The 9778-nt window shown below is 39.3% G+C and overlaps 1 protein-coding gene across 1 annotated transcript; it reads right to left on the bottom strand.

Moving 5' to 3' along the window:
• Positions 1-1434: 1434 nt before the first annotated feature.
• On the bottom strand, positions 1435-9512 carry c1qtnf5 (C1q and TNF related 5). Its single transcript, XM_042487233.1, has 4 exons — positions 9176-9512; positions 8710-8822; positions 4399-4643; positions 1435-3572 (listed from the first exon to the last, which is right to left on the bottom strand). The coding sequence occupies exons 3-4, from the start codon at positions 4628-4630 to the stop codon at positions 3052-3054; spliced, it is 753 nt and encodes a 250-aa protein (XP_042343167.1). The 5' UTR covers positions 4631-4643; positions 8710-8822; positions 9176-9512; the 3' UTR covers positions 1435-3051.
• Positions 9513-9778: the final 266 nt, after the last annotated feature.

Below are 9778 nucleotides of genomic sequence, written 5' to 3'. Positions count from 1 at the left end.
TTCACAGGGTTAAAATAAGAAAAAAGGGGGGGGGGGAAGCACCACCAGCAGCCAGTTAGCCTAAGCTTTGTTTGTTAGCTTTGTTTTCTCAAGTTGACAAAATAGTTAACTCTTGAAATAACAATGTAAAAAAAAATGCAACCAGGGCTGTTCTTGGCTTCCATTTATAGGGGTAAAAAATGTACTAAAAATATAATTTAACTTAAATCAATTGATAAAATGAAAAAAAATTAAGTAGATGAACATATGTTACAGTGGGTGGCCATCCACACAGTGTATTTACACAATGTATTTAACTACATTGTATCTGCATTAAAACTGCATTAATCCAGACGTCAAACTCTCACCCTCCTACACCACAGACACCCATCCACCAGTGACGGCTCAGTATTTAAGGGAGTGATGTCACTGTCTGGCCATCAGCTCCAAGCAGAGCGATTTACAGGCAGTGAACTAATGGAAATAACTGATTGATGCCAGGGGAAGATTGATTAACTCCCTATTTCTTTCATTCTGACCCAGAGGGAAAAGTTATGAGGACATATTTAAAGTCTAATTACGTGTAGGAGTCTCAGCGAGCGAAGGGAAAATAACATTTCCTCATGTGTGAGGTGGTAAACTAGACAGGCACAGAAAGCTTTGACTGTTCTGGTCTCGTCAGTGTTTACCCTCTGAAATAAACACCTCAAGAAAGATGTCAAGAGACGGTGGGAGATACCCAGCTCAGTAACTAATAAACAAATACATGTTATTGTTTCAAACTATCTCCAGTGACGGGAAGAAGGAGATGACTAACATCAACCAGCTCACAGCGTTGAGGTGTAGCTGGAGAGTCTCACAGCGTTTGGTGAAACCATTAGGCGGAGGTAAACAGAGTAAATCCAGTGGAAAGTGAATATTTTCCAGCTTTTTTCATTATTATATTTACTTACTGACTTTGGTATTTACTTTGGTCGTGCTTCGCTTTTGGGAAGGAAAACCAGAGTTGGGTCGGATTTTATTGATAAAACTGTCAAGAGAAAGATTAATCAGGCGGTGGTGGAAAGTGACATTGACTCAAATACTGTAATTTTGACGTACTTGTACTTAACTGGAGAATTTCAGTTGCATCCTACTTGCTATGATTCAGAAGGAAATATTGAAGTTTTTAACAGTTATAGCAAATGTAGTTACTTTGAAGATATATATAATAAGCTCATAAAATATGATGTATTGTTAAAGACTGAGCAAATGGTGAAGCAAACCCTTTTGATGTTACGTAACAGCTGTGTTTAACAGGAGCCCCTTGGCTCCTTTCAGGTGTCTACGAGGTGTCAGCAGCTCCGACAGAGAGGGAGCTCCTCTCTTATTGTCTCACATGGTTTCATTTAAATAACATCTTGAGACTCCGTAAGGTAAAATGATCAAAAGCAAGAGGAAAAAAACAGACAAAAGTTGAAAAAAGAAACTTTTTTCTTCTCCCATAAATCCTCTCACAACCATTCAGAGTTGTGAGGGTGTCCCAGGGTTGAAAACCATTAAACCAACCATAAAATACATAACTGTATGTAAAGTAGTTTAAACCAGCTCCATCTTGACCGGCTACAACAATAAAATGCCATAAACACATTGGTGCCTCAGTATTAAAAATTTAAAGGTCCATTGCGTAGGATTGAGGGGGGAACTTGACATCTAGAGGTGATGACTGAGATTGCAACCAGCTGAAACTCCCAGTTAGAATTCCTTCAGTGTTTATTTTTGGGAAGTTTTTAGCAGGTGACGAATTATCCGCAGAGGTCTCTATCTTTCCAAAACAAACAAACTGACCCAGTGAACAGCTAAAAACTCTGAATAAAGAATTTGCACTTTACAAATCTTTGTTTCTGCAAAGCTTTTCTGCTCGTCACAGACACGCCACTAGCCCAGAACCTGCTAATGCACACCTGTTTTTTCTGATAACTTAAGATCCAGATGTCTAAAACAAATGCAACAGGTGATTTAAACCAGTGAAAACACTGAATAAAGCAATTAAATAATCAATGTTTTTCCAACACTGCTTGTTGCAGAGAGGCTGCTAACCAGAGCCAGTGTTTGGTTTGTCTGTTCTGGGCTACTGTAGGAATGTGGCAGTGCAACATGGGGATATCCATGGATGAGGAGCCGCTCCCTATTTAGTTATAAATGACTCATTCTAAGGTATTCAAAGCAATTCTTATTTTTAGCTGATTATACACAAAAGAAATCAATTATTATATTCAATTTCTGCCAATATATCCCCCTAAATCCCACACAAAGGACCTTTAATAATACATGTCTCTCAAAAGGGGCCATTTTCCTGCAGAACAAGTACTTTTACTTTAACCACTTTGGGTACATTTTTGCTAATACTTTAGTTCCAATGTAGAGTTTTACACCACTTTATTGGTACTTGAATTTAGAAAAAGGTTCTAATCACTTCTTGCACCAATGCAATCAGGTAAATGTCAAATGTAAATGTAAGACAGATGTGTGCAGAGGCAAGCGTGTGATGATCAATTGAGTATTAAATACAAATCGTGTAAAACTCTGTTATTGTCAGTTATCTCATTTTTTTAGTATCTAGTATGAATGGGTATTTATGACCAAAAGTATGTCAGTCGTGTTTTTTTAAAAACTACAATGATTTATTCACTTTTCATGTTTGCTGTGCAGATATTGACGGGAAACAAAAGTGCAATAAAAGCATAAAAGCTGCTTGAACTGTGCCTTGAGTTGGCTGGACGCCGTTGTCACAACATCTGTTACAAGAATTAAGTGTCACAGCAGATATTGATGGGAAACAGGCTGCAACTGACGAACAGACACTAAATAAACAGTGTGTGTAGCTCAGGACGGTATGTGCCATTCAGGTAACATTGTCTGGTGTGTTTAAAACTCATTACACAAATATAGATGTACCACGCCACAGCCTATTCACTTGTCTTTATCCAGAACTTCTCAATTAGAAAACTGAAACAGGCAAAAAAACAAAAAAAAAAAAAAAAAACAGGTTGTGGTTCATTTTCCAAAGTGGGATATGACTTTGTTTGGTTCTCATGCAAACACAGCTGAGTTTTTCCAGTCTGAATACACCAGAAAGCCGGTGAAGGTGCTGTCTGTCTTGGTGCTGGAGTAAAATCCATTGTACTCTGACAAAGCCATCTGGACCCACACCTGGTCACCAGGGATGAGGTGGAGCAGGGAGCCGCCTGACAGAGAAGCCGGTTTGGGCCAGTTTCCGTAGAACTGAAAATAAGATGCCACTGTGTGTGCATTTTTCATCAGATCAAACTGGAGGCTGGCACGGTAGACTGTGGCGTGGACGGCAAAGTAATAAACTCCCGGCACTTTGCACGTGAAGCGCCCTGTCTCTGTGTTGTAGTCGCCTTGTTCATTGAGCACGACCTTATCAAAGCGGACTACATTGCCGACAGTTAGTGGTATAGCGTGGCCCTCGGATAGCTTGACACTGAAGGCTGATTTGGGGGCCACTGCGCACTCTCCTGGCTGCCCCCTCTCCCCCTTTTCTCCCGGGTCGCCTCTGTCCCCGGTCAGGCCTCGCACTCCTGTCTCACCTGGAGGAGCACAGACATGATGGGTATCCACTGCATTTATCACATACTCACACATAAATAATCTAGAATTACTGCCTCGTGGTTGCATGCCTCCACGAAACGGTCAAGTTGCATTAACAATTTATACATCCATGTCTGTGTAAACATGGATGCTTCACACACATCGTGATGTATGATGTTAAGTAATGGCAAGAAAAGTGTTTTTGCAGAACATTATGATGTCAGAGTGACCTTTTGGATATAAAATGTGTTCACTTCATCATTTCATCCTATTATATCCTATTATCCTTTTATACATTTTGTGGACATTTGTGCCAAATTTGAAGAAAGTCCCTCAAGGCCTTCTTGTGACGTAAGACGTAAGATCACAGTGACTTTTGACTACAAATTCTGATGAAATTCATTGTTAAATCCAAGTGGCCATTTGTGCCAAACTTTTAAAAAAAATCCTCAAGGTGTTCTCAAGATATTGCATTTACAAAAATAAAACAGATGCAAGGTCACATTGACCTTGACGTTTGACCACCAAAATCTAATCAAATCATCTTTGAGTCCAGTTAAATGTTTTGTGCCAATTTAGTACCTCGAGATATCATGTTCAAAAAAATGAGAAAGACAAAGCCACAGTGACCTTGACCTTTGACCACCAAAACACCACCAAAAGCTAATCAATTTATTTTGGAGTCCAAGTGGACGTTTGTGTCGGATTTGAAAAATGTCTCTCAGGTTGTTCTTGAGATATTGCATGCACAAGAATAGGACAGACAGACAACCCAAAAACGTAACGTGGCTATGGCCTGCGCAGAGGCAAGACAGAACAGATCACCTGGGTCTCCAGTGTCCCCCTTCTGTCCCTTCTCCCCCGGAGCTGCATCTCTCCCGTCCCTCCCGTCTCTCCCCGGTTGACCAGGACTGCCATGAACTCCAGGAGAGCCCGGGATACCAGGGTGACCAGTACACAGACTGGGAGGGATCTTGTTGTCTTCTAAGTGGTTGGAAAGATGGACTTGGAGGAAGAGGAGGGAGTGCAACAAGGGCAACAGCCTGAGTGAGGTCATTGCAGTGTCACGGCTGAGGGACAAAAGAGAAACAGACTTTAAACTCTAGAATAAAGGAAACATTACCGTTTACAAACACCTCTTTGGAGGAGTTGATCCAAAGTTTGAACTGGACTACATACAGTGGGATAATGGTTATCTGGTTAAACAAAATGTGCACCACAAATGCCACTATAAACATCACTTTTTATCAAGCAAACAAACCAGATTACAGATGCAAGGAGAGTACATATACACATAAAAATGCTGCACACTCATATGTAAACACACTGAAATGAGTGTTTTACAGCATAATTTAAGGACTTACACTATAATATTCACTTTACCTAAACACATACTATGGCACAGTTTAGGTGCAGTTAAAAGGAATCTAAGTCCTCTCAGACAGACCTGTTACCTGAAAAAATATGAATTATAATACTTTGTTTTTTTAACAAATTCCTCACTTGGTTTTAAGGCAAAATAAAAATCAATAACCGTATCATATAACCAAGTTGGCATTATTCATAAAAGGTCAGTACTGCCAAAACTGAAAGGAAATTACCAGTAATTTAGAACAGATGACTCATGAAAGCCCTTCTCCACTCAGATATCTTTATAAAAATGTAATAGTTTTAAAAGTATTATAGCATGCCTTTAAGTGATGCCTTTAAGATTTTTTCCCTGAGATTTGACTGTAACAACGACCATATGGAACTTGTGTTTAATAACACAGGTGTGGTTTTTGGTTCAGCTTTCTCAAATAATGGGCTAAGAGTCATGACACTAAGAACAGCATGCTCTGATTCAGGGACGGCACGTGGCGGGAAGTGATGGAGGGGGAAAAAAGGAAGAAAAAAAATGACCAGGGATGAAAGAAGATTTTACAACAACCATGAGGGGGAAAAGAGCTTTGCTATTTATGTGTGACCGTCAATTCTATTACCAAATTGATTTAACTTTAACAACTGCAGGTATTTGATCTAAATGGCTTCTCTTTTAGCTCAGCAACTTTTCAATAAATCACAATATAATTTAACTGTTTTACATAACACAGTAGTAAAACTGCATACAGGGGAGACCAGGTATAGTTATAAATATGGGATGACTGTAACAGCACCACTTTCACCAAAAAAGTATCATCTTCAAGTCATGTAAAACATTGCTTCGTTCGTAACCTTGCATGTAAAATTTCATAGCTGTGTGCAGATTTTAAAGCCAAAGCACAGATTTTCAAGCGTGACAATTTTTTTGGACCAATTCTATATTTTGATAGTGATACTGCTGAAGTTAGAATTATGTAACTTGTACAGGATTAGAGAGTAATCTCTTGGTTAAAATGTGAGGCAGGTACAGTTTAGCAAGTTCAACAGAATTTATACTTATGGCATCAAATCAGCGCCACTCCTACAATGATTTCTACACGGTGTACTGTGCCCACCAGCCCTTACCGCAACCTGACTTGCACCCTCCAAGAAATGTAACTACACGTTTCAGTGACACAGACCTCCCGATTGTTTTTGTAAGCTATAAAAACATTTCCCTGCAATAAATTGTTAAGACAATAACGCCAAAAAAGTTAGAAAATGCGTACATCTATAAGACATTGTTTTGAGCTACATGCTCTTCTAAATCTATTAGACACTAGTCCATTTTTTTAATGTAAATTGTCACAAGCTTATGATAATAACCCCTGCATGTTTATATGTGGAGAGACGTGCTGAGTAAAAACTGTTAAAGTGGAGTTAAAATGGAGCCGTATTTTGTACGTTTTTAATATTGCTGTTATTGAGCCACATTTTATGTGTGTTTTTAATCAAGAAAGCTTTACAGTCCTTTATGATAGTAACATTGTGGTATGGAAACCTCACCACCAGCTAGTGTTTTGGAGGTATGATTACAGAATGATTAAAATACACCATGTGTTGTGTGTTTTCTTTGTCTACTACAAATAGTAGTAGAGCACTTTGTCAAAATTTGAGAGATGGACACAAAAAGTCAGAGAGGTGCTGAGACAAAAAGTGTTACAACTATACCCGGTCTCCCCTATTTATGACACTCGTCTGAGGATACGCAGACTTGTCCATTACATAATATCCGGCGGGGGGGGGGGGGCTTCTTACTAATCATATTTTCTAAACAAATCATGGCAATGTTGCTTTTTAAACAGATGTTTCTAATAAAGGTTTGATGAGATGCTGAATACCAGACAGACTTCTCAGAAACTACTAAGCGTCAGCTACAAATTCTCTGTCCGTCTGTCAGTCTGCTCCCGTTTCCTGTTTCTGTGTGAATCCTCAATCCTCAGCTGACCCTGCTCGGACAATATGAAACATATCAAACTGCACTGCTACCTATTACAGCTTTTCCTGCAGGGTTTTTTAGTCAGCTCGTCTCCTCTGTTGCCCTGTTTTGCCGTCTGTCTGGCAGCAGAGCAGGCGTCACAGGACCATAAAGTGAACTGATGAGCTGAGCAGGAGGACTCACACAGCTGTCCAACAGTGCCAGCTCTCTTTGTGGATTTCATGTTTACAGTGATGTTTGTGGTGTGTGACAATCATGAGAGCAGTTGGGAGTTTTTGTCATCTAACTGGAGGTCTGCTAATTGGAACTGAGAGCTTACATTCACAACAGCTGCAAAATAAAAGAGTGGGAGGAGGAGGAGAAGGAGGAGGAGGAAGAGGAGGAGGGCTAAAACAGAAAGAAACAGAGAAAAAAGGAGAGAAATGCATGTCAGCATTCCTGGCAGAAGACGAGAGCAGACAAGAGGACAAATGCTGGAGAGTCTGAACAGCTGCTGTCTGCCACCACTCCTCAGATGATTAGAAACATGAACATTTTCAAAAAGATGAATCCACTGTTTACAGACCACTAATATGTCGACAGCAGTGTTTACTGTACAACTACACACACTTTTGACTCACTTTATACTGACAAAACAGCTTCTTGTCTTTATTTTTCAATGTTTTCTTGTTTTTTTATATAAAACTTATTTTTTGTAGGTACATATGTACTTTTTAGGCAATGTCAAAGCCACTAGACTCTGTACCATCTGACTGACTGAGATGAACCTCAGAGATCCGATTTTTACGTAAGACAGAAACATTTTTTAAGCATATTGAGACCAGCTGATGTGCTCTGACATTATGCACGTTTACTGTTAAACCATACCACGCTGTTAAAGGCAAAGCTGCACTTCTCTTTTTTGCTAAACACCCTTAGCAATGTAACAGTACAATTTTGTACAATTATTTTGTATTTTCTGCTACTTTATACTTTACACCACTGCATATCAAATAATATGATTTCCAAACACATATCCAACAATGTCTGATGGTTAAAAAAAACATCTCCAACTTGAGCAGCTACAGCGTTAAAATACTGCTTAAATTTAACCTCAATCTGTTAAAGTAATATATAAAATTTTATCATCCTTCTTTTGCATAATTAATACTTGTATTTTCGATAGTTTACATTTTGCTGATAATACTTCTGTACTTTGACTAATTTTGAATGTAGGATTTAAGTAATACTTCCTAATATTTCTTACTCCTCTGCCTTAAAGAATTCTGTATAATCCAAGACTCATATCTGCACGATAATGTACTTTGTGGTAATGTGTTTCTCACTGGATACTCTGTAGGGAAAAAGGATGCCAGCTCTGGACTTTTACTTAAGATTTTGAATGCAGGACTTTTACTGCAATGTTTCTACTTTTACTGAAGTAAAGAATCTGAATACTTCTTCCTCCACTGCCTTAAAAAATTCCCTATAACCCAGCAGTCATATCAGTGCAATAACGCACTTTGTTAGGTCTTATTACTCTTACTGGGAGAAAAATACGCCAGTGCTTGGATGGGATACTTCTGTACTTTAACTGAAGTAAGATTTTGAATGCAGGATCTGAATAGTTCTTCCTCCTCTACCTTGAAGCCCTTACAATAATAATACACTTTATAAGCTCTTACTCGATATTGTCAAAGGGGAAAAACGATGCCTGTATTTCTGTTCTCAGGACTAAAGCCGTCATAAAGCCAAGCTCTGCACCAAGGTAAAGCACTGAAGAGTGGCGTTCAGTAAAAGATCAAAACCCGACTTACCAGATGATGTAGTGAAGTCTTGGGGAAGCTGCTGCTGCTGCTGATGTTTGAGTCTGTCGAGGAGATCCCAGTGAAAGCTGTTCCTCCCAACCAGAGAGTCTGGCTGGGAAAAACTAAAAGGAAACAGTAATGAAATCCAATTAGAAACTGGGGAGGGTGGAGGAGAGCGAACAGGGAGGATACAGAGGAAAATATGTGATGTTAATCCAGCACAAATAAATGAGAAACTCTTGAAAAAAACAATATGAAAGGAGGGGTTTGGGTGGGATGTTTTGGGAGATTGCATAACAGTGTTTGGGAAACTCTCCAAGACATAACCACGGAGAGTCAGAGGGCTGTGGTCAGAAAAAAAGGCAAATGTCACCACAACGAACTGCAGCTGTGACTGAGCTTGATTTATTATACAAAAAACACAAAAAAAGACAGAAAGGTAGAGAGAGATAAACTGACATAAAGGCAAACAGACACAATCATATTTCCCTCTCTCCACTCTGTGATTTTCTTTATCTGCCTCCACGATGAGGCAATTTGCTCCATCCAGATAACATCTTTATATCAGTCTTCCTCTCAGTCAGATGCTCTGACAGTAATCCTCTTCTCCCTGTAATCCTTCAGTGGCAGTGTTAAGTTGATAAAGCCAGAGCTCTTAATATCTTTTTGGCACAGATGCCAAACTTGAGCTGGTCAAATTCAGCAGTTCCCTTGAATTCAGGCCAGTGAAAACATGCTTTCACTGTTATCGTGCAACAATGACCCCAAAAAGGACCAGAGCTGTGCCAAAACTGGAGATGGTGGAGGAGTGTCTGTGGGAGAAGAGAAAAAAGAAAATAAGCAGGGTGAAAGTTTGTAGGAGGACTGTATTTACTGTAATACGGGGGTCAGCAATTACAGTTTTGAGCACTGAAAGACCAATCGTTTACAGGATTTTATGTTTTTCAACAGGTTTGTTTCTTTGGTAACACTTTATTTGGATTGTCCGCCTACAGATAGTTTATACAGTATTTGTAACATTTCAACAGTTTATTAGCTGAAATTCAACTTTTCAACTGTTTTGCTTTAGTCTGTGTTT

The sequence above is a fragment of the Plectropomus leopardus genome, chromosome 5 (assembly GCF_008729295.1).
Source record: "Plectropomus leopardus isolate mb chromosome 5, YSFRI_Pleo_2.0, whole genome shotgun sequence".
Taxonomy (NCBI): Eukaryota; Metazoa; Chordata; class Actinopteri; order Perciformes; family Serranidae; genus Plectropomus; species Plectropomus leopardus.
This window is presented reverse-complemented; position numbering and strand designations above follow the sequence as displayed.

Bases quoted from the DNA above. Each gene is read 5' to 3' on its own strand.
- c1qtnf5 (XM_042487233.1), bottom strand. From the start codon at position 4,630: ATGACCTCACTCAGGCTGTTGCCCTTGTTGCACTCCCTCCTCTTCCTC. The intron at 3,573-4,398 runs GTGATCTGTTCT...GTGCTCCTCCAG, and splicing joins GGGGGACACTGGAGACCCAG to GTGAGACAGGAGTGCGAGGC.